This window comes from Hippocampus zosterae, chromosome 1 (assembly GCF_025434085.1).
Source record: "Hippocampus zosterae strain Florida chromosome 1, ASM2543408v3, whole genome shotgun sequence".
Classification (NCBI taxonomy): Eukaryota; Metazoa; Chordata; class Actinopteri; order Syngnathiformes; family Syngnathidae; genus Hippocampus; species Hippocampus zosterae.
The window spans coordinates 474,812-498,691 of NC_067451.1; the positions used below are offsets into that span (position 1 = coordinate 474,812).

Genomic DNA, 23,880 nt, shown 5'->3' on the forward strand with positions numbered 1-23,880 from the left:
AGGGAGAGAGAGGGGAGAAAATACTCAATTCCCCGTAATTTATTTTTTTTTAGGGGGGGGGGTGGATTAGCCGATATTATATTTCAATTTCCTGCATTTTTTTTATTCTTGAAAATTGTGGGGCAGCGTGGCTTTTTTTCAGGGAATTTGATGTGATGGTTTTGTGTCCTGAAAGAAAAAGAATACTCATCACCCCCCCACCAAAAAAAATCCGTCTTTGTTGAAAAAAAGAAGACTTCCTCTCCAAAATGGATTTTTCCCCCCAAAAAGAAAAACACGAGCTGACTTTAATGTTCTTTTTAAGAACTGCACTTTGTTTCCAGGAACAAATGTTTGTCAACCAGTAACGATTTTGCCTCCTAAAGTACAACATTCTTGACCCCCCCCCCTCCAAAAATGTCTTATATGTTTGTTTTCAGAGGAAAGTGCATGTTTCTCTAAGGAATATTTCAATCTGAGAATAAACGAATAAAATGGCCATTTTTTTTTGGTTGAAAAAAAGATGCAAAGCTTTTGATTTGAAAAACATAATTTCTCCATGGGGGGGGGGGACAGTTATTTGAAAAACATGAAGAGAGCGAGACGGGATATCAAGGCTGCGATTTAATTCAAATCACACAAAGCATCTTTGTCCAGCAAATGAAGCAGCTCATTCTTGACCGTTTCTCGACAATAGTTGATCATGGTCATTTTTTGGGGGCTAAAAACGCTTTTTTTTTTCAAGCGCGTCTCCAACGCCAAAGTTCTTTCAAAGAACATGCGAGGCGCCAGGCCTCTCAAGGGACTGAGACCCGACGAGAACCCGCCCCCCCCCCAGCCGCTTTGGGCTTTTCCACTGCTTTGAATGCGTCTTGCTCAATGTCGAAATGGGGGCAAAAAAAAAAAAAGAAAAACTGATTCAAAATGGCCTCTTTGAAGCAACTGCCAAAATTCACCGTCGCTTGGGGTTCGCTCCAACGTGACACTTTGCTCCGTTCCCTTCCTCAGAACTCTCAAACTCTTCGCAAACTCTTCCACAAACACTTCCTCTTACACTCTCATCCAACTTTTTTTTCCCAACCAGGCAGCGGAACCTTTCATGCATGTTTTTTGGGGGGGGTTTTTTAGCAGGCCTGCAGAAGCGGCGGGTAGGGCTCGGTGAGGACCTTGTAGCGGACCTTGGTGTTGGTCACGGCGCCGTGCTTCTGGCGCAGGTGCAGGCGCAGCTGACTCTTGTGGCGGAAGCGGAGCTCGCACTTTTCGCACTGCCGAACCCCAAAACGAACCAAAAATGAAGATGATTTCACTCGGGTGTTGTTTTTTTTCTCGCTGGGCGGGACTCACCGAGTACGGCTTCTCCCCGGTGTGGATGCGCAGGTGGCTCTTGAGGGTCTGCAGGTGGCGGAAGCGGGTGCCGCAAATGTGACACGGGTACGGCTTCTCGCCCGTGTGGATCAGGATGTGGGCTCGCAGGTGAGCCACCTAAAAACACACACACACACTTAATCCTCTGCAAAAAAATGACCAATATTAGTGACGTACTGATGAGCTGGAGGCACGCACGCAAAAGCCCACCTGAACGAATCGGGCGCCGCAGGTGTCGCAGCGGTACGGCTTCTCGCCCGAGTGGATGCGGGCGTGCGTCTTGAGGTTGGCCGGCCGGTTGAAGTGGGCGCCGCACACGTCGCAGCGGTACGGCTTGCCGTCTGCGGGATTTTCAGTCGCGGCGTTACGGGAAACGCACTTTGAATTGGAATGGAATCCGAATCATGTGACGTGGAGCGGTTTTGGTCATGGAGCCTCACCCGAAAGTACGGTTTTGCCTCCTCTGGTGTTGCCCGGGTGAGGCGCGTAGCACTGCCGATCGGTGGCCTGATGGTGGCGGTAATGAGTGGCAGCTGCGGAGGTTGGAGGAAAAACAGAAGAACTCGTTTGAGAGCCAGCGTTTGGATATTTTCAAGATCCAAGCCCGAAAGCCCGAAAGACCGAAAGAACGCAAGGCTGGAAGAAAGGAGGGCGAAGGGCAAAGGGCAAAGGGCAAAGGGCGGCAGGAAGCGAGCGTGGCTGAGAGGCGGTGCTTGAAAGCTTACGTCCATTGGCCGCTCCCTCCTGCGCGGAGGCGGGTGGCCCGAGGGGAGGGGCTCGGCCAGAACCCTCGTAGCAGGAGGCCTGCCCCTGTCTGGCGAGGAGAGACGGTGAGATGCCGAACCTGCCCCCCCCACTCCCACCCTCCAACTCGCCCGGCGGGCCTCCCACCTATCAATCTGACCGGGCACTTCTCCGGGCCACGCCTGCGCCGCGCCGGCCAGGCGCCGCCGTGGCTCCTCCTTCGCCGAGCTCCCGAGGCACAGAGGGTTGAGGACGATGTACTTGTACTTTTTCCAGTTGCGCCACTTTGGGTCCGGCGTGGCTTTGCCGTCGCGCTGAGCCGCCAGCGCGTCCGGACCGTCCCGCTTGTTACAACTCTACAAAAATCAAAAATCAAAGCGATATCAGTGCTGCTCTCTAAACAAAGTCACCACAAGTCCAAGAAATCAGCAAAAACCACAATGAACCTCCCGACCAAAACAATTGTCGACATCCTGTGTGTCTTGAAAACGGCGGGTCACGCTATTCTATTGGCTCGTTTGCGCCACCCGCTGGGCATTGGCGGCGGCGCCCTTGAGTGGTTCCAGTCCTATTTAGCTGACCGGTTGCCCTAAGCTACCGGTCAGCTAAATATATATAATGGGTCAACTGGCCCACTGTTGCGCACGGTGTTCCCCCTGGCTCCGTTCTGGGGCCTCTGCTCTTCTCGCCGGATCTGCTCCCTTTGGGTTCCGTCCGAAGGAAACCTGCTCTTTCCTTCCAGGACCACGCAGATGACTGTCACATTGACGTCCCGCTGAGCAAAAAAGACGCTTTTTCATGCTGGCTACTTCCTGTCCTGTTCCTGTTCCTGTCTGGAGGAAATCAAGACGTGGGTGGCGCTGAATTTCCATGAAAAGAAAGCGGAAGCCATGGCGTTTTGGTCTCGGTGGCCATCCTGCCGACTTGAGCCCCCCTGGCTCCTTATCTAAAGCCAACGGCCTCCAACTCGGGTCTGAAACCGGACAGTGAGACTGGAGCGGCAACTCGGTGCGATCGTCGAACCCGGTTTCTTTCGGTTTTGCCAGCTGGCTCAAGTCCAGCCTCTCATTCGTGCCTTCGTCGCATCCCGGCTGGATCTTGGTTACCAAGCTTTTGTTTTCTTGTTTGTTGTTGGATGACGTCTTTTGGCTGCTTGTTTTCAAGTTCTCGACAACTACGCTTGAGATGTTAGCATTGAATTCAGCTAGCTGACCGTCATCGGACAAAACGGCCTACTTTGCTTGAACGTTTCCAGATAGACGATGAAATTCTCTTTTGTTTTCGATTTGACGCGGTAGGTTTTGGAGAGCGTTGACCCCGTTCAGCGCTTGATTGGGGGTTTTTGGGCGGGCGGGGGGATTTCCTCCTTCAACTCACCGCAGGACTGTTGTTGCAGGTTTTGGACTCGGCGGGGGAGCTGGGCTGGCAGCCGCAGCGGGCCGGGCTGCCGGGAGACGGAGGCGGCGAGTCGGGCTCCTTCTTTAGATCCTCTGAAGCGGGCTTCCGCGGAGGCGCCAGCGGGTCCGCCGGCTCGGCCGGCACCCTGCGGAAAATACCCGTTGAAGGCAAGAAAGGGGGAAAAAACAAAAAAAAGGCTCCGGGGGTGGAGTTCGTACCCGACTCGGCGCGCCGCTTGTGGGCCAGGATTTGGCAGGTCTCCACCTTTGGGGCCCACGGAAGCCGCAGACACCCTGGGGTCCAGCTCCAATCGGGGGTGTCTGCTGATCGTCTTTTCCCTGCTCCGCAAATGAAAGGGACGGACAGAAACAATCTTAAATGTACAAATACGATTCTTTAGTTCACAATTCCCCCCCCCCCCCTCCCCACCAAGTTGTGGGTCGGATTGAATCTACTTCTTATTTGACTTTTGTATTATTTTTCAGGCTCTGACCAGTGCAGCCGCATGAAGTCCCGGCAGGTGTCGGCCACGTGGTCCATCTGCAGGTAGGCGGCGGCGGCAAGCACGCCGGGGGCGGTGGCGGGCGTCAGGGGCAGGCGGGACGTGTACATGAAGTCCAGCAGGAGGGAGACGCCGCCGGGCTCCAGGTGGCCCGGCAGGGACACGCTCATGTGCTGCTCGGCCCGCGTGGAAAGCGAATAGAAGAACCCGCTGGGGGGGAAGGACAACCCGCAAAAAGACCACTCTCAGCAGGCACGCAACGTATTGCTTTTGCTGCCATCTTGTGGCACATTGAGGCCTTTCACCCCCCACTGCCGCTTGTAACTTTCCTGTCATGCGGAGCGTCCGACAAAATGAAATTTTGCAGCTGTGAAAGCACCACGCGGCACCTCATGCTAACGTATTCTAGCGTTTGCCATTGACGCTTGCGGTTGGATGAATATTTGAACACCGTGACAGCCCTCACGAGCACGTATTCTTTATCCTCAACGGAAAAGGACTCGTACTTCAGCATCTTCCGCGCTCACTTACAGTAGGAGTTGAAGAAAAAACACGGCAGCAAAACCCCCGCGTATTAGCGGTTTGGCATTCGTTTCATTGGCGTGCGGCTGACTATATTTTGCCGCAGGGAGCAGCCCAATCAACCGGATTGCGGCATTAAATCACCAGACGCAAACCGTTTACTTCCGCCGCGCGACTTTGGCCGCCCAATCGGAAACGGAAGTCGTTTTCCAACCGTGGACAAAAGTATTCGCAGAGAAGCCGTGTCCGCCCCGATCAGATGGCGGCCATTTTCAAAACGCCGCCTACCTGCAGGCCACCAGCACGGCGGAGTGAGCCCGTAGCCGCGCGTCGCCCACCGCCAGGGTGGCGTCCGTCAAGATGCCGCGGTGCCGGAGCTCGTTGAGGTTGAGCAGCACGTCGCTGCAGTGGCGCGTGAACTCCTTCACGTAGCCGGCGGACGCGCCGGGGCCTTCCGTGCCTGACGCCATCGCCTTCCTCGGTGGGAGAGCGGAGGGGGGGTGGGGGGGGGGGCACATGACGTGAAAAACAACCGCTGAATGACAATCGCAGGACAAATCAGGTGTATTTAACTTTTTTTCAACACTACGGGGGCACGACGGTGTCAAAATATGGAAAGTAGCTTGACATTATTTTTTTTTCAACCAAAAATTGGTGAAAAAAACCAAGCAAAAAATCAGCAAAAAAAAAGCAAAAAAAACTACACTTGAATGTGATTTTTTTTTCAAACCAAAATGTCACAATGTCATATTTTTGTCCCTTTTTTTACATGTTACGTGATATATATTATATATATTTTTTTGGGGGGGGGGGCACTTTAAATATGACACATTCAACTTTTCATCGATTTCGGTGTGCTTCGTAAAATGCGATTGATTTCAGTTAGCTGCAGTTGTGTGTGTGTGGACAGATTGATTCTCTTGCGTTGATTTTTCCAAGCGCCGTCTCGCAAGATTCGAATTTTGGGTGGAAATTGTCCCAATCCGATCAGGTCGTCAGAATCATGTGACTTTTGAATTGTCTTTCATATTAAAGTCAGGAATAAAAAGATTAGATTCATTTACTTCCTATGTGGACTTTGCAGGTTCTCCCCGTGCTTGCTTGCGTGGCTTTTCTCCGGGTACTCCGGTTTCCTCCCACATTCCAAAAACATGAACGCTCTAAAAAAAAACACTTTTTTGCCCCAACGTGCGCCCTGCGATGGGCCCCGCCTTCTGCCGGCCAGCATCGATTCCGGCACGCCCGCGACCCCCCCCCCCCCCCCAAGACAAACCGGCTCGGAAAAACGGCCGAATGGATGACTCCGTTTGAACCGTTGAATTCAACTCGATTGGTATCATTGCGGCCATTTTGGATCTGGTCTTTTTTTTCCTACAAAACAAATCTCGTGCAGGCCATGTTTTTGATCTATTTTGACAATATGGGGGGGGGGGGGGGCAATTAAAAAAAAAGGCAAATGGCCCCTGGGCTTCACTTTTGCCTCCAGCGAATTTATGGCGAACGGTTTTGCGGACGAAATGGCTCCCGCTCATTTACGACCACCAAGCGATGCGACTTAATAATAAACAGCAAACAAATGACCCCCCCCCTTCAAGAAATGGAGTACTTACTGAAACGTCCACTTGGCGAGCGAATAAAGACGCGCAAGCGTGCCAGCCGCATGTGTTAGGCGAGACCAGCTCCCTACTCGTACCTGGAAAGAGAAATTCAAACGTGACTTTTCGGCGTGGCCGCCAGGATCTTCCATCGATTTGTCGTCGCCGACTCACCCCGACCAGCGGGGACGAGAACCCACGTGATCCCGCGCGGACCTCAAGCCCCCGTCCTCGGGCTCCTCCGGTCAAACGAGAAAGTGGGCCTTGCGCTGGCGCCTCGACCTGCGTTGGCGCCAACGGCGTGCGGGGGGACTCTTTATAAGGACGCCCACCCGCCTTCTCCCACTTCCTTTTTCCTCAATGGCCCACGCGCAGGAAAAGCCCCGACGCTGCGAGTATTTTTAGTGGGCTCTTGGTTTGTCGTGGTCTGACCAGGCCCCCCTTTTTCAACTTGTTGCTGTGGCAAACGCCGGACATGGTTTTCTTCAAGCCAAAGTGGGAAAAAAAAGGACCATGCGGCCTGCCATTGGCGCAAAAGTCCATCCAAAACTAACAAGATGGCATCTGCGCTGGTGCCTCGGGCCCAGGTCGCTCCAGGTCACTTGGAGATCCACCAAAGTAAGCCCTCAGCCGTCCCCCCCCCCCCCCCCCCCCCGCACCACAATGTGTCACAGGTGCCTCAACTCAACGGGCAGGTAAAGCAGCTTCCGGTGGAGGGCGGGCGGGCTTTTGATTTTCCCGACCTGGATTTCCCATCTATGAACATCAAGTTCGAAGCGGCTCGGGGGGGGGGGGGGTGCGATGAGGACCAAGAGGAAGGAAGCCAGACAACGGCGTCGCTTCCAGATGAGGGACACCTTCTCCTTGATGGTGAAAAACAAGCTTTTCCCCGCTTTGAGCGAAATGAAGCCGACAGATGTGAAGGAAGCACCCCCCCCCATCGCATCCCACCCCCCCATCACAACCCACACGCACGCATTTTTTTATTTTTTATTTTTTACTGCATCCGGCAAAGCTGCTCAGAGACGTGGATGAAAACGCCTGCGCAGGACATCCGTCAATAATAAAGCCGGCAGGAGACGAGGTAGGAGAAAAGCGACGAGGGGGGGGGGGGGGTCAACAATCAGTAACCACAACAAATAAAAATGGCGTAACGCCCCCGCCGGGTGTAAAGCGGGCTCAAAGTTTCTCAAAAACTTTACGCTCATCATCTTACAGTGATCATTTTCTTTATTTAAAAAAACAAAACAAAACACATCTTGTATTAAAAAATAAAAGCACTTTTTATTGTGAAATGTTTTGACCCCAAAAAGTCGGACTGGGTACTAGGAAGCTGGTGAAAGGCAATCCCGCTGAAAAAAAAATACCAATACAGTCAAACCTCGGTTTTCAAACGGCCAATTCGGTTTTCAACCAAAAATTTTGGTTTTTTTTATGCCTCGGATTACGACCGAATTTCGGTTTTGAAACAAACTGAGCGCACTTGAATGCACCACTTGACTTCTCTCGTCTTCCTTACACCAGGAAGTGACGCTTCCTCAGTAGCGTTCCATTGTGACCAGACGTGTTCAATAAAGATTTTTTTATTTTAAAGAGGCTGGTTTCGGTTTTCAAACAGCCTTCTGGAACGGATTATGTTCGAAAACCGAGGTCTGACTGTAACCTCCATTCACATGTTGCAAAATAAGCAGAGAAATGAGCGTGTCCAAAGGCGGAAACGTTTGGACAGCGCCGGCGCGACCCGATTAGCCACCCACGGCCGACCCAGTCAAAACTTTTCTTTTCTTTTGAACGAACGCGAGGCGCTGCGCCGCGTCCGACGGCAATTCGGTCGTCCAAGGCGAGCGCACGAAGGAAAGAAAACGGAGGCGCTCCGGGCCACTTCCGGGCATTGTGACAACAGCGGAAGAGTGCGATGGGGGCTGCCCAAGGAAAAAAGGGAAACCCCTTACGAAACGCTGCTCTCCAATGGCCGGAAGCCATCCGGGCTGCCCCGCTGGCAAAGCTTCGGGGTCGACTTCCTCGCCGGCCCGTGCGGGGTCGGTGTTGACCCCCGATCCCTCCGGCCGGTGCCGACGTGTTGACAAAAACCCAAGACTTGCCGCCGGCGTGGAAAAAAAAAAGTTGCAAATGGTCGAGGTGAGCCATCAGGACTTTACTTGAAAGAAAATAAAATTCTCCAACAGACACAACTGCTCTGCGAATAGCGTTTGGGGGGGGGCGCTCTCTTTGTTGTTGTATGAATTCTTTTTGCTCCATGTACAGGCTTCTATCTACAGCGATGGTTGTTTTCGGGTGCTCTCGAAACACACTCGAGTTGAGTTGGGAATTCATCCTTTTATTTTGAAAACAACTTTTTTCTTTTCGAAAATAGACCACTTCATGCGCCCCCTCCCCTTCACGGCGTGACCCTTCTTGTGTTCCCTTTCAATCGTCGCTTCGTCCAAGTTCTGATTTTGGGAGTTTTCGCCCGTCGCGCGGCTGTCGGCGCGCCGTCGCTCACGTCACACGCACGAGCGGCGTCGTTTGGTGTCCGACTTGCGCACTTAAAAAAAAAAAGGGTCCGACTGCGTGTGTGGCCCCCGTCCGTCCCAGAAGAAGGAAGAGGGCCTCCCTTGGCTTCCCTTGGGCTTGCCTCCGGATCCGAGGCGAAAGGAGGTCAACGGCGCTCGCTAGCCCACCAAAAAAGAGGAGAACTTTGTATCCGATTTCATGGAAGCCGGGCGCCGGGCTGCTGCTGCTGCCGTTGCCCATCGCCGTTTATGGTGGTAAGCGGCCGTTCTGTCGTCCTTCTTTGAATGTTTGAGTTGAATTTGCTCGCGTGTTGTCAAGTTAGCCCGCAGGCAACGTCGACATCATCATCATGTTTGTTTGCGTTTGTTGTTGTTGTTGTATGTTTTTTGCGACTCATTACAGAATGGAGTCACATTATTTTTGTTTACTTGGGCCGATTTAAATGCTGTTGTTGCCTTTCGGCTGTTCGGACAACGTATCAGGCGAGTAAAACATGCTAACCGGAGCGAGCTACAAGCTGTTAGCCGAAGCCTTCAAAATAAAGTCGTAGGCTGAATTTACTTCCAGTCTTAGGGTTCTTTTTTTATATTTTCCAACACGACGTACACAACTAACAAACAGATCTCGCTTCGTGTTTCATCTCGGCTGAATTTTATGCCTGCGCGTTCCCTTTTCCGTGTCATGGAATTTGACTTCGAAAGCAACGGAAGAATCATCCGCTTCCCCTTGTCAGCCACCATTCCTTCGTCCAATCTCTGCTGGTGTGTTTTCATTTGGAATTCGGTTTTGTTTCTCCCGGTACGACAATCGACAGCGGATACTCTTTTGCAACGCCTACGTGCGGCGGAGCTAAAATAAAACCAAATACAAATCAAGAAAAACATTCAAGTGACACTATATATGTTATATCTGTTGGTATTTGCATATCCTACTGAAAATTCCATCAAATAATAGAGTAGTGGGATAATTTCCCCCCCCCCCCCGGATGAAGAACTATGAAACTGAGGATTAAAAAAAAAAAGAACATTTGTCTTACTAATGAACACCCAACTGGTTTACATTTTTAGATCATCAACTTTAAGATAAGATATCCTTTATTTGTCCCACACTGGGGAAATTTACAGCCTCCAGCAGCAAGAATGTGGGTAGAAAGAAGAAAGAACAAACAAACGCCGTTCTTGCAATATAAATACAAAATGGATAAAGCGCAGTGCTATTTACAATTGTTTTTCACATCATTCAATTATTATTATTATTGTTGTTATTTTTATTCAGCAGCCTGACAGCAGTCGGCAGGAACGAGCGTCGGTATCTCGCCTTCTTGCAGCGCGGGTGTAACAGTCTCTGGCTGAAGGAGCTACCAAGTGCTGTCAGGGCGGGCTGGAGGGGGTGGGAGGGACTGGCCATCATAGCTTTTAGCTTAGTTAGCATCCTTCTGTTGCCCACCTCCACCAGAGTGTCAAGGGAGCAACCCAGGACAGAACTGGCCTTCCTGACCAGTCGCTCCAGTCTCTTTCTGTCCCGGGCTGAGATGCTGCCTGACCAGCAGACAATGCCATAATGGATGGCCGAGGCCACCACCGAGTTATAGAACGTCTTAAGGAGTGACCCCTGAACCCCAAAAGACCTCAGTTTCCTGAGTAGGAAGAGTCGGGCTCTGTCCTTTCCTAATCGGGGTGTCCGTGTTTGTAGACCAGTCCAGTTTGTTGTTCAGAAAAACACCTAGGTACTTGTAGGAGGCCACCCTCTCTATGTCCATACCCTGGATGTTCATCGATGCTGGTGAGGACTGTTTCCTGCAGACATCCACAACCAACTCCTTAGTTTTCCTAGGGTTGATCTGGAGGAGATTCTGCTGGCACCGGTCCACAAAGTCCTTCTTCAGTCCCCTGCACTCCCGATCGTCCCCCTTCTGTAATGAGGCCAACAATCGCAGAGTCATTGGAGAACTTCTGAAGGTGGCAGTTTGGAGTGGCGTGTCTAAAGTCCGAGGTGTAGAGGATGAACAGAAATGGAGCCAGAACAGTCCCCTGTGGCGCTCCGGTGCTACAGAGAAGCCTGCAACCTCACGTACTGCAGCTGATTTGTGTAGTCAATGATCCATGCTGTGAGATGGTGGCCCACTCCGGCGTTCTGCAGTTTGCCTCCAAGTAAGTTGGGCTGGATGCTGTTGAAGGTCTTGGGCACTGGGAGCAGGCACAAAGTTTTCCACAGCTGTGGAGCTCTGGTCAGAGCAGGTCCTGAGGAGCCGGGAACTGATCTTGTCTGGACCTGTTGCCTTCCTCACATTCATCTTCCTCAGTTGGTTCCTCACCTGCTCTGTTGTGACGGAGGGGCAGGAACCGGGTGACAGACTGGGTTGATGAGAGCTGGCAGCGTAGCGCCAACTAGCATGAGCTCATCAACGCGTAGCAGTCCTAGCGACGGCTCAGCTTTTCATTTTCAGATCCGCCCCGAGTGTGTTCCCAAACTGCGACGGCCGCTCACCGCTTTGCCGCTTTCTTCCGGAATTCTTTATTTTCAAACTGGCACATCGCAGAAAGTTTGCGCGGGTCAAGCCCAGCGACCCTCCGCTTGTTGCGCTCGGGGGCTCCAAGAAACGACCGGGCCGATGGCTGATCTCTACCTGCGTGTGGGCATTGGAATCCTGCAAAAAAAGCCCCATTTTGAAGAAAAACTGTTCCATTAGTTGAGTATTCAGAATACGTAAAGCCGGTGCACGTTACTCCGCAAGCATGTGGTTTATCCATCTATAAATACAAAAAAAAAACATCTGACATGTCACCTTTTTACTCGTCTTTTATAAGAGTGACTTTGAACTAGCATAGAAAGTGTGGACCCAAACGCCATGGCCATAATCCTCTTAGCCAGGAGGATTTAGGACTCCTCCGTGACCCCGATTCTCCCGATGAGTGTGAGCGACTGATGAATTCCCCTCCACCGCTCTCGAATCTAAAAGGGAGCAAACGGTCCCGGGGATGAGATTATTTGGAGCCAGGTGCTAACATGACACAACGTTTCCTATTTTGCAAACACTCGCTCCGCTGCCGTCAACAGTCAAAGACAATAAGCATTGTGGGTGGCAAGGGTGCGAGAGTCGCAGCTGCCTGCGCACCATCGGGGGGGGGGGGCGGACTGGAAATCCCCAAACCTTTCCGACTGGCTTCTGCCTTCCTGCTCCCAAAGTCCATTGTTTGAGCTGTCGTTGCCACGGGAAACCCAAAGCCCCCCCCCCCCACCTTCCCCCCATACACACATACTTAACAAAACAAAACAGCCATGTGTCCCTTCCGCTGGACTCATTGGCCCTCCCATGTCACTCCTCAGAATCCCGCCATGTCCGGTCCTACCTGGCTGCCACCCGGGGCTTTGGATAGCCCCGAGCGGGCCGTCCCTCAGCCGTCTCGCCCCGCGGGCTCGTCCGTCTACCGCGCACCCAACAAGAAGGCCGCGCCTGACTTCCGGCCCAAATACAACCCGTACGACCACAATGGGGCGGGGGCCGGAGGGATGGCGACGAGGTACATGGCAACCGGACCCACAGGTAAGAATTTTTTTTTGGGGGGTGGTCTTTGTAAGGAACCTTAAATACAGGGGTGTCTTTTTGGATGCTACCACTAGAGGGAGCCCCATACCAGCAGTGGTACTTCACTTCCAACGTCACTTCCTGTCGTTCTACAAAAATATCCACCATTTAAAAAAAACAACAACAACAAATTGTCTTCAAATGAGTTTGCACAATGCGCAGGTTGGACAGCAGCCCCCGCCCCCCAAAAACGACAATTGTCATGATGGCACTTTGTGTCGTTTTTAATGGATTTTTGCGGGCACTCGAAAAGTACAAATTTCCTGTCCCTGCAAGGTGGGCCCGTTCATCACTCCCCCGGCCATCACTATTCCCCGCCCCCGCAAGACGAGCGTAAGCGGAGCGCCCACGGGGACGGCTACGAGCCGATGGTAGGTGCCTCGTCGCCCGCAAACCCCTTTTCTTTTATCAATCGGCGAGCGCGCTCTCTCTTCAGCAGCGCGGCCCCGACAACGGCGGGGGCCACCACTCCAAGATCGACGCCGACATCGACTCGCTCACCGCCATGCTAGCCGACCTGGACGGGCGGCCGCAGGACTCGGGCGCGCAAGTACGCCGCCGGCCGAGTCGTGCGTATCGCAGGGGCCCCGAGATGAGGAATGAGCGCCTTTTGATTTCCGCAGCTGTACGACAACGTGCCTTACAACAAGTACCCGTCGGCGGACGGCTACGACGCGGGATACCCTCCGCACCCCCAGAGCCACTACCGGCCGCCGTCATCTTACGGATGCCCGTACGCCGCGTCGCAGCAGGATTCGCGCGCCGCGTACCCGCAGCCCGTGCCGGCGTCCTACGCCACCGCCTCCACCCCCACGGGCCCCCGCTTCAGCGTGCAGGTCAAGACGGCGCAGCCCGTCACCTACTCGCAGACGGGGAGGCGGGCCGAGCAGGCCTACGCGCCGCCTGGCCGGCACGCGCCGCAGCTTTGGTACGCGCCGCGCCCCGCCTCGCCGCTTCAGGAGATGCAGAGGGGGCGAGGGCCCCAGGGGGGCGTGTCCAGAAGAGGGACGGAAAACCCTCAAACGGGAGCGCCGCTCAGTCCCGCTTACCCGTCCGGCAAGGTGGGTGGGGCCACGCGTTTGCAATGGAAAAAGATCATCGCGATCAATTCCAAAGTTTTCTGCATTCGATCGGCACTTGATGAACCAAGCGCCACGCGGTTGATTTGCGCAGCACGCGGCAGCGCCGCCCCGCCCGGAAGAGGAGTTGGATCGCCTCACCAAGAAGCTGGTGTACGACATGAACCACCCGCCGGCCGAGGACTATTTCGGTACGCCCCGTCGGAGCGCCCGGCCGCAGGAGTAGCCGTCCGAAAGCTTTTGGCTTCTTCTCGCCCCCCCCCCCCCGGCAGGCCGCTGCGCCGGCTGCGGCGACGACGTGGTGGGCGACGGCAGCGGCTGCGTGGCCATGGAGCAGGTCTTCCACGTGGAGTGCTTCACCTGCGTCGCCTGCCGCGGACGCCTACGGGGGCAGCCCTTCTACGCCCTGGACAAGAAGAGCTACTGCGAGGCGTGCTACATTGTGAGTCAACCGGCGCCGCCGTTTGGGGCGTGGCCTTCGTCGGCTTCTGGCAAACTAACTCGGACTCAAATGTGAACAAGAACAAGAAAGACTTTTTTTGTTCTTTATTTTTTGTTTGTTTGTTTCCCTCCCCCCCGTTGCCAGAGTACCCTGGAGCAGTGTTCCAAGTGCCGCAAGCCCATTTTGGACCGCATCCTGCGCGCCATGGGGAAGGCGTACCACCCTCGCTGTTTTACCTGCGTGGTGTGTAACGGCTGCTTGGACGGCGTGCCCTTCACGGTGGACGCCACCTCGCAGATACACTGCATCGACGACTTCCACAGGTACGGGCGCAAAAACAACAGGCGCTTTTACCAAGCTAACCGCTAACTGAGCCACCCCGCCCGACAGGAAGTATGCGCCTCGCTGCTCCGTGTGCGGCGAGCCCATCATGCCCGACGCGGGTCGGGAGGAGACGGTCAGGATTGTGGCGCTGGACCGAAGCTTTCACGTCAACTGTTACGTCTGCGAGGTGAGTCGCGCGCGGAAACTCGGCCGTCCATCCGCGACTTGATTTGGGCGCGGAAAAGTCAGCGAGGCCTTCCCGGCTACCTTTCTACCTGTAAGGAGTAGATTGACTAACCGTATGCTGAATCGTAGCTCGCCATCGAGGACTAGCTAGCTGCGGCGTGCATACAAATACACTGGACACAAATACAATGAAACTCCTCTACAATGAAATCATGTTTGCGCCAAGAAATTTTTCACAACAGAGGGTTGTAACAAGTTGGATCTCGGATGTAAACACACACACACACAAAACGTATACTGTATGTATACTTTTAATACTTTTATTCCAATCCTGTACATAGTGCATAAATACGAGCATACGCTTATTTGATATTTTTTGTTATATGACAATTTTTATATGAATCACTCCACGTTGTCCGTTGGTTTTAAAAAGTCATTTATACTCTTTTGCTTCCCAACACTTCTCAATTTCTTGCATAACGTCTTTTATTTTGCTTCCTCCGTCTTTCATTTTGATCACTTTTAGCCTCTCTTGCAGCGTCGAGCTCTTCTTGTCTTACCTGCTTGACACCCAAAGGTCCGTTTTGGAGCCATGTTAGCAATGCAACGTTCTTGCCGCGTCTGAAACGAACAAAAACAAATACTTCCTGGACTACTGCGCATGTGTAAACCAGTGTGGTGGTGGCTGTTGCCGTTTCCCAACGAAGCAGCAGAGGTCGCTGTTGGATTAGGCTTTTGCGGAAGGCTTGTTTTCGTTGTAGTGAATCTCGTCACGAGGCAAGAGCAGAGAAAAAGATTTCGTATAACGGAACAGGGGGATTTTTCATTGTCGGGGGGGGGGGGCCGAAAACTTTTCATGGGTGAACATTTTTTCACATTAGGGGGTATTTTCGCCCATGTAGGTTTCACTGTAGAAAAAATGGGAACGAAAGGTATTTTTCGGCGGGCTGACTGTCATTTCCTCCCTCGGGCAGGAATGCGGCCTCCTGCTGTCCTCGGAGGGCGAGGGGCGCGGCTGCTACCCGCTGGACGGCCACATCCTGTGCAAGGGCTGCAGCGCCCGGCGGATCCAGGACCTCTCGGCCAAAATCTCGACCGACTGCTGATGACCGACATGCCGTGGGACACCATTTTTTTTCTTCTTTTTTTTTTACATCACACGGCTTTCAGTGCTCATCGTCCTTTGTCTTTTATTTGCTAATCTGTGTGGTGTTGTGACAGATCCAACTAAGTGAAGTAGCCATCGTCACCTTTCGGTACAGATTTTGTCCTATACGGCACTGGTACTTGCACACCAATTTCAAACGGAAGGATGACAGGGGGCGGGGGGGGACCCTAAATGCCTCAAAACACAATAACTGTGACTGTTACAGTTGGACAGGCTGTGTCGTAGCCTGGTAGAAGTGTAGCTAAAAGGAATGTAGTATTTAACATTGAATTGGTTTGAGAAGTTGTAGCCGCAATGAATGTGTGTGTGTGTGTGTGTGTGTGTGTGGGAGGGGGGTGGGGGGGCTCTTTTTGGAGCGTTACTCAGAACGATGCAATGAGGTCGACAGTTGGATAGGTGAAAGGGTTGCCCAAAAATGATCCATCAATCAAGACTTCAAAAATACAAAATACTCAGTTATGAAGATGACATATTGGAACGTGCCCGTCCCCGGGCTGCTTTTGTCCCGCCCATCGGGACGCTCGGCGTCTCCGGAAGTCTCCCGACAGTGGCCGTCAGCTTCTCTGCATGATGATTGGATGATCTGTCTGAGGCTGAATGCCTCTGCTTGATTGACAGCGAAATGAGCCAATCGCCGATCTTTTGGTGTCGGCATCCGTGGGAGCATTTTTTTCACTTCTCATTCTGTTCCGAGTTGAACTGGAGACTTGTCATCATCTTTGCGACACTATTTTTGTTGAAAGCGACTAGCGACCGACCGATGAATCTTTTTTTATTTCTGCTGTGTTTTATTGTAGTTGCTTGTGTTCGCAGACTGACTTATATCACCACCGTTTCCAAGAGTATAATTCGCGTTTTTCAAATAAACGGACACATTTTTAGGATTGTAGGCCGAAATTGAGCTTCCCCCCAGTGATGGCAAAATGAAGCCCCTTAGAGCAGGACGACCCCGCAGGGAAATACTGTCCTGTACTTCACACACACACACGTAGGGGCTTCAAGATGATTTATTTCCTCGACTACGCCATCGTGTGGACAGAAAAATGTATAACAGGCTTGGTGCATGCACTCATGCTCTGAATACAAAAAAACCCCCAAAAACATTTGAAGAGTGTATTGACATGAACTGCTCGGTGTTACTTTGTCTAAGTTTGTGCTTATGCAACAAGTGAAAATGTGAAATAAGGAGGTCAAATAAAGTGCCTATTTATTTTTATTTCAAAACTTTTTTTTTTTACCTAGCCGACCCCAACGTTGATTTGGTGAACTCAAAGCATACATGTGACGGGATGGCCTTTGAACACACAACGGTTTGGGAATGACGACGTGAGGATTAAGAAGCGGAATCATCATCTCGCGGTGGTGTCAGCAGGAGGTGAAGGTCTTCCAGAAGAAATTGCGGCAACCCGCCTTGCGCTCTCTGTGGCCGAGGGGCAGATGTCGCCGCGTCAACGCCGGCCTCACGCCCGGCTCGGGCGGCGCCTCGTCGCTTGACGCCGCTTCGTAGACGAGCCTCAGCAAAAGCCAGCGAGCCCAGGCCTAAAAATTAAAAAAAAAAAGGAGAGCAAATATCAAGAATAATCCGGCAAGATCAGCTTCACGTTTCATTCCTTATCAAAGTAAGCGGGCTGCGGTGAAAGTTTCGAATCGAGAGATTTCAAATTCACCCCCTCGTTATCAAAGTATGACAAGCTCATCTGGAAGGAGATGGAAAACGCTGTCCGAAACGTTCTCGACGCCGCTTTTCCCGAAGCGAGTTGCGGGGTGAGCAGGCAAACTCCACGCAGGAAGGGGGGAGCGCGGAATGCCCCCCCCCCCCGACGTGCTAAGCTATCCAGGCCGTCACCGTGCCGCCCAACCGGCCCGCTTTCTGGGATATCTTTCATTCCCATTTTTTCGACAACAAACCTCCTCTACAACGAAACCTACATGAGCGAAAATACCCCCTAATGTGAAAATTTTACATTATTTGTCTGTCGTGGTGAAGAAGGAGCTGAGCCAAAGGGCGAAGCTCTCAATTTACCGGTCGATCTACGTCCCAACCCTCACCTATGGTCACGAGCTATGGGTCGTGACCGAAAGAACGAGATCCCGGATACAAGTGGCCGAAATGAGTTTTCTCCGCAGGGTGTCCGGGCTCTCCCTTAGAGATAATGTGAGAAGCTCGGTCATCCGGGAGGGGCTCCGAGTCGAGCCGCTTCTCCTCCACATCGAGAGGAGCCAGATGAGGTGGCTTGGGCATCTGATTCGGATGCCTCCTGAGCGCCTCCCCGGTGAGGTGTTCCGGTCATGTCCCACCGGGAGGAGACCCCGAGGAAGACCCAGGACACGCTGGAGAGACTATGTCACCCAGCTTGCCTGGGAACGACTCGGGATCCCCCGGGGAGAGCTGGAAGAAGTGGCTAGGGAGAGGGAAGTCTGGGCTTCCCTGCTGAAGCTGTTGCCCCCGCGACCCGGCCCCGGATAAGCGGTAGATGATGGATGGATGCATGGTGAAAATGTTGACATCAAAGATCTGTCAAAATTTGACATATATTCAACTCCTGTCATTAACAAAAGCAACCCACCTTTGCCGGCGCCGCGTCTGCTGCGAGCAGGAGCCCCGCGTCGGGGGCGCCGGCGCCCAAGCGCACCAGCAGCCCGCCGAAAAACACAAGCGCGAGGAGCACCTGTGGCCGAAGCATCTTCGCCGGATCGTGTGACGGCCGCTCGGCCGCGCTCGCCCTGTTAAATAGCTCGCGGTAGGGGGTCAGGGTGTGTGTGGGCGGGGGGGGGGGGTGCCACGATGCGTTTCGCCAGATGATGCAAGTGTCATTTAGATGATTTAAAATGTTTCAGATTCAGCCCTATCGTGACCCTAATCAGGAAAATCTAAAACGGAGGGGCGCGTATCAAACGCACCCTGGCTTGTGTCGGTCAGGATTAGCCATTGGGCGAGCGAGCACACCGCGAGGCGTGCCCCCCCCCGCACGCTGAGGGCCTTTGTTAATGACACACAGTGACTCAAATGTTAACCAGCAACACTTCACCAACACTCCCCGCCGACAGCTTTAGTCAGCGGACGACGCAACGGGGGGGCCATTATGCAAATGTCAAGGCCCCGTCACCAAAGGCCTACGACATCGGACGAGCGGGCCGCTTCAAGATCGTAACCCCCCCACCCAACCCCCCCTTTCGAGCTAACCCATTCATCACACACTCAAATGTGTACACATTTACGGGGGGGAATTCGCCGGAACCCATCCCAGCTGACTTGGGGCGAAAGTACACCCCGAAGGAGTCGCCAACCAGTGGCAGGACTTGAGTTGTTCCTTTTGAAAAGGCAACTTGCTCAAGAGGAAGGACTGGAGTGGGGGGGGGGGGGGGGGCATTGTGGAGGGTGCTCAAGAGCCACATTTAGGAATCCATTTCAGCACAGTGACAAGTTAACATTTTATCTTCAAATGAAATCGACGCACGGCGCTCGGATGATTCGAAATTTCATGAGGGGGTGGGGGGGGCAGCAAAGGTTTGCGGGAGCCCAAGCGGCCTCCGAGTGATTGCTAATGAGCGGCACCCTCGGCCGCGGCAACGAGGCCCCTCCCGTTTGCCATCAAAAGCCGCTTTCCTGCTCGCCGCACCCAACCATGGCGTGGCTCTTTTATTTGTGGTAACCCCCCCCCCCCAACAAACTATCCAATTTGCCCTGTTTGTCTTTTTGGGTTTCTTTGTCTTAGTGTGTGCATTTTTTTTTCTTGCAGGGCGGCGTCGCTGGTGTCCGCGTGGGCCGAGCCTGTTCCCGATGGTACGGGACGAGCGCCCCCCCCCCCCCCCGCTTTGCGGAAATCCCGAGCGGCGTTTCAGCCATTTTTTGCATTTTTGCCTCGCAGGAGTCCTGGACATGGAGTGTCACGATCGTTCATTCGTGATAGCCGTGGACCTCTCGTTCGCCGGGGAGGACGCTCGCTTTGAGGCCGTTGGTATGAGCCATTGCGGTCCCGTCATGCTTCAGGAGAGAACCCCCCCCCCACCTCCCTGACCCCCCCATTGACTTTTATTGCAAACATGACAAAATGAATCGTTTGGTTTTGTAAGGACATGAGAGGGTTCGTGGGCTGTAATGGCAGCCACGGTTGGAGATGGACCCAAACTGAAATTGCGTGCCTCTTCCAGACCGGACGGGCACGTACGCCATCAGCGAGGGCTACGCGGCCAAGTGCGGCTACAGCGTCACCGTCTCCCCGGCGAGCGGACGGGCGGAGCTGCGCGCGTCCTACTTCAGCTGTCACGCGGACCAGCAGGTACCGGCGGCCGTCGGATCGAAGGAAACTCGAATGCCCGACGGCTCTGCTCTCTCTTCTCTTCTTCTCTCAGGACGACGGGGCGTTCGTGTTCCGCTTCAACCTGCTGTCGGGGCGCCGCGGCGACCTGGTCTACGGGCTGAACAAGACCTGCGCGCCGTCGCTCAAGTGGTCCCCGCGAGAGGTCTCCTGCGAGCTCAACTACATGGAGGTCCGATGAGTCGCTTCGCTCGCCTTCCGTTCGGGTGCGGACGTGTGCCGGTTTGTCGGCAGGTGTCCGTGGATAGCCGAGTCTCTTGCGCCGCCGGGACGGAGGAGGACCACCGCAATGTTCTCGGACACGTGAGTTCCGCCGTGACGCTTGGATGTCGAAACCTTTCTGGCCTCGGCAGACGGTCGCTGCCAAACTCGAATCCCCTTTGGCGCAATGACGTGAGGAGATTTGGGCACTTCCCTTTTTGGGAAGTTCCACAGGGTCCAGAGGTGGAGGGAGGTGGGCGGTCCAGCACCATCTCCCTGGGATTCTTTGGGAACGCAGCGGTTGTTGGCTTTGGTTGAAATTCCGCTCGGGGCCCATTTCCTGGGAGGCCGGCGCAGTGTCACGGGACATTTTGGCAAACGACTACCGCGTCGGTCGCGGTGGCGCTCTTGTAGCCTCAGACCGCCACCGTCGCCCGCCCGACCGTCAGCAAGACGCCGGTCTTGATATTTCTGGCCTGGCGACCGCCGCGCATGCTGGACGCCCTCGCGACCCCCAAAAGTTGATCTGGTCTCATCGGACCGCACGAATGTAAGTTGGGCCCCCGTCTCTGGGATCCTCTCGCGGTCTCTGCAGGAACGCGACTCCTCCGCTTCGGACTGGCGGGTGATGTTCCAAAGGGACGAGGAGCAGATGGAGCCCATGAGTCTGCGGGACGCCCAAGAGCTAGGCTACGCCTTCCACCTCGGCGGCGAGAGGCTGGTGTTCCGCACCCCCTACGGACAGCCGGATTCGTTCACGGCCATGGTCAGAGTTCTAGAAATGGTTCAGCGTTTTGGGGCGATGAACGCAAATGTGCACCCCCGAAGCTAACGTTCCAATCGGCCTGGTTTCCCAGTTGAACCCTTTCCATTCCTTGAAGTCTCTCTGCTTCTCAGGTGAACGGCATCCCCGTGGAGGTGGTCCACGCCACTCTGGTCTCCAGACGGCGCTGGTCGCTCATCCTGGTGGACTTGGTGGCTACCTGCTCCATGCGTACGTACGCTCCGTATGCCCCGAAAGTCCTGCGACCAGCGTCCTCGGTCATGTCATCTCTTGAACAGACCAAGGCGATTACGAGGACGACGGCCACATGGTCTTCAAGACCCCTGAGGCGCCCTATCCCGGTCCTAGTGTCACACGTGTCGGCGTCGGCGTTAGCTTGGACGGCGGCCTTTTTGAGGACGGCGACGTGGTGACGGAGAATGACACGGTCCAGATTAGAATCCCCTTGGATGCAAAGGGTGTACTCAGGAAGGTCCGAGTCCAAGTCCTTTTACTCATTCACTCCCAAAGACGTTTTTAAACGTCTTTTCAGACTAGGTCTAGAATTGGCTGGTACGGAATGAGTTGACACAAGAAACGAGGTGTTACAAGTCCCGATTCAACTCTCCCGACCGCAGAGTTTTGCGAGTGGCGACCTTTACGAGTTCTACACCTTCCACGTCTACGTGGAGCAAATGTTTGAGGACGAGGACGCGGAGACCAGGCTGCGGCTTCACCGGCTGCTGACCACGCCTTTGCTGCCGCGCCCCCTTTGGACCCAGAACCGAAGCGTCGTCGAGGAGCGGCTCTTTCAGGTCTACCTGGGCGACGTGCCCCAGGACGTCCGCTTGGTTTTGCTGCGACTCAACGGGCGCGAGGCGCTCTACACCAACTCCTGCTCAGTCGCCGCCGTGGCGCAACCCGTCCGCGGCCACGGCTACTTGCTGAAGGTGTCCTTCGACGACCCCGCCGTCACGCAGATGGTAGAGCGCCTTCTTTCAATCGCGGTCCTCCGAAAAGGCCGCCCCCTCACGAGTCTTCTCCCCTAGTACCACCGAGCGTACGGAACCGTGCGATACAGTTTGGACATCAACTACACGCTGAGCGTTCTGCCGGAAAACCAGCTCTACGACTACTCCGTGAGCGTCACGGCGCTGGCCGGCCCCTGTGAGTCAAACGGCAGCACGAGGAGCGAATGTCGCCTCGCTCCGTTTGCGCCGGCACCGGGTATCACTGACCAATTCTGCTCTGAGCTCCCCCAGTCCTGAATGCGGTTTGCTCGGAGTCCGGCATCAGCTTCAACGCGGACCACTGGGCGTTTGACTTGCTGTGGTCCATCGGAGTGGGCTCGGACACACTGACGCCGGAGTTGGCGGCGCGGCGCGGCTACCGGATGAGCAACGAGAGTCACAAACTGCAGCTGGATGTGCCGCTACATTCGCGGGGCTTCCGCTACGAGGTCTGAGGTGGTCCTGGGTCCGCTTCTCTTCCGGTGGGGACAACTCCATTCCCCCCCCCCCAAAAAAATTGTGGCTCTGGCATTTGTTTCAGGAAATCACCCTGGAAAGATTCTTGGGCACTTTTGAGATCTTGGTGAAGGAGCGTCAAACGGGAGCGGTTGAAAAAGCCGTGGCAAAGACTTGTCCTTTTGTGACCTCAGAACTCATCGGTAAGTAGTTTGAAGCCGATGTCCGCTCGGGGTTTGCCATCCTGGCGTTGGGCTGTCGCGTCTGCGACTGGATGCGTGTCGCTTGAGAGCGACGCAAACCAGTGCGTACAGTTAACCGGTTCCTGTCCGGGGACCTGTGGCAAGGACTGGCTAGCGGTAGCTCGTTGATCCGGGCACCCGTGGACAGAGAACCTGCTGGAGGGGTATCAGGGTTGCCCCGGCACTCTTCTAATTTTTTTTTTGAAAGTGTGTTCCACTGATGGGAGGATGACGGCGGTGGCCGACCTGTCTCGGATAACCCCCGGCGGTGCCGCACCGTCTACGAGCAACCTACTGGACACTTCCTGCGGCCCGGCGGAAGCCGACCATACCAGGGCGCTTTTCTCTTTCCCGCTCAACGGCTGCGGCTCCAAAGTCGAGGTGCGCAGCCGACGACGACGTCGGGGTTTTTGCAAATGATGACGTTCTTTTTCCTCCCGCACTCCTTTAGCTACGCCGTGGTCACGTGATCTATCAAAATGAGATTTTCTACAGCGGCTCCGAGGACGCCGACGAAAGGTTTGTATTTCTCGCTTGACGTGGAGAAAAGGAGGAGAGACGCTTCGCGGAGCTTATTTTCAAATCGATGAGGAGTTACGGGCAACGTGAAGATATTAGATGGGCTCATCGATGATGGCGGTTTTGATCAAAACTTGGGAGTCGGCTCGCGGTACTTCTCTTGCATTGGCCGGAGACAAAATGGGTTCCCACAAACTAAATTTGCAAATGCTGCTCCGTGAACGAGTGTGCCGGAGCCCTGCCCTTGATCCTCAGGTTGGTGGTGCAGTGCGCGTATCCTCTGGAAGGCCTGCACAGGCTCTTCTCCACGTACACGTTCGAGTCGGACCACCCCGGGACGGGCAGCATGATCTTCACCAAGGGGCCGGCGGCGGCGGCGGCGTCGGGGGGGACCGGCACGGCGGCTCTTGGCGGTCCCCTCACGACAGCCAGAGCGGCTCCGCCGACGGCCGCGGCGATGAGGAGCGGCGCCGCTCCGGCCCGCAAGCGTTTGGGCTCCAATCCCGCAGTGCGCTACGTGCGGGTGTCGAAACACGGCAAAGCTCACACTGACGTGAAAAAAGGTTGAGGCGTCCTGGATTTGTTCAAATTGCTCAAGGGCAGCAACGCTCTGACCGAGTGAATGTCTTCACAGGTGCTAATGGATCTGGATGGCAGCGTGGCAGAGATGGAATGCATTTTTAACTGTAAATTCAATAAAACTGGATTCAATCTTAAAGTACTAAACGAGTCCTTTTGGTAGAACGGACCGCTTTACTCATGTTGCACCGACTGCACACTTGGTCACATCTAAAAGCTTCGCCCGGACTCCACAACGCTTGCTTTCCGGCGCCACGTTCGAGGGCCCGCTAAAACAGGTGTTTCGGCTAAAAAAGAGAGTATGGAGAGTATCTTATAGTACATGGAGAGTAAAGCGCGTTTAGCTGAAAAAAATGACCATGTGTAGTAAGGCGTTTTTAGCCCCCC

General features: G+C 54.1%; 3 protein-coding genes and 1 long non-coding RNA gene across 10 annotated transcripts; 3 read left to right on the forward strand and 1 right to left on the reverse strand.

The window, feature by feature from the left end:
- Positions 1–586: 586 nt before the first annotated feature.
- On the reverse strand, positions 587–6,408 carry bcl6b (BCL6B transcription repressor). 6 transcript variants are annotated; one of them, XM_052068848.1, is made up of 12 exons: positions 6,280–6,408; positions 6,121–6,203; positions 4,799–4,983; positions 3,980–4,198; positions 3,705–3,827; positions 3,466–3,631; positions 2,236–2,444; positions 2,070–2,158; positions 1,785–1,877; positions 1,555–1,685; positions 1,324–1,461; positions 587–1,244 (listed from the first exon to the last, which is right to left on the reverse strand). In XM_052068848.1, exons 3-12 carry the CDS (start codon positions 4,978–4,980, stop codon positions 1,104–1,106), a joined length of 1,491 nt encoding a protein of 496 aa, XP_051924808.1. In that variant the 5' UTR covers positions 4,981–4,983; positions 6,121–6,203; positions 6,280–6,408; the 3' UTR covers positions 587–1,103. The 6 variants fall into 6 exon arrangements, 4 of the variants coding, with proteins under 4 accessions (XP_051924808.1, XP_051924817.1, XP_051924800.1 ...); XM_052068857.1 differs by having other exon boundaries at positions 3,705–3,824; positions 4,799–4,987; XM_052068840.1 differs by having other exon boundaries at positions 4,799–4,987.
- Positions 6,409–8,340: 1,932 nt separating this feature from the next.
- Positions 8,341–15,557, forward strand: trip6 (thyroid hormone receptor interactor 6). 2 transcript variants are annotated; one of them, XM_052078979.1, is made up of 10 exons: positions 8,341–8,873; positions 11,947–12,163; positions 12,482–12,576; positions 12,642–12,755; positions 12,829–13,266; positions 13,379–13,475; positions 13,557–13,726; positions 13,871–14,049; positions 14,117–14,237; positions 15,211–15,557. In XM_052078979.1, exons 1-10 carry the CDS (start codon positions 8,868–8,870, stop codon positions 15,340–15,342), a joined length of 1,569 nt encoding a protein of 522 aa, XP_051934939.1. In that variant the 5' UTR covers positions 8,341–8,867; the 3' UTR covers positions 15,343–15,557. The 2 variants fall into 2 exon arrangements, with proteins under 2 accessions (XP_051934939.1, XP_051935019.1); XM_052079059.1 differs by having other exon boundaries at positions 12,645–12,755.
- Positions 15,558–18,996: 3,439 nt separating this feature from the next.
- LOC127593827 (uncharacterized) lies at positions 18,997–23,299 on the forward strand (the record flags this gene model as incomplete). The annotated part of the gene is made up of 16 exons (XM_052055539.1): positions 18,997–19,053; positions 19,145–19,188; positions 19,274–19,363; positions 19,557–19,684; positions 19,758–19,895; positions 19,958–20,026; positions 20,520–20,690; positions 20,822–20,918; positions 20,987–21,180; positions 21,326–21,670; positions 21,737–21,854; positions 21,941–22,146; positions 22,239–22,356; positions 22,604–22,776; positions 22,847–22,914; positions 23,170–23,299. Coding segments are annotated over exons 1-16 (2,112 nt in total), but the record flags the coding sequence as incomplete, so codon positions are not given.
- A 4-nt stretch (positions 23,300–23,303) lies between these two features.
- On the forward strand, positions 23,304–23,632 carry LOC127593883 (uncharacterized). The gene is made up of 2 exons (XR_007960543.1): positions 23,304–23,477; positions 23,549–23,632. It is a non-coding gene; the product is annotated as an uncharacterized LOC127593883 (long non-coding RNA).
- Positions 23,633–23,880: the final 248 nt, after the last annotated feature.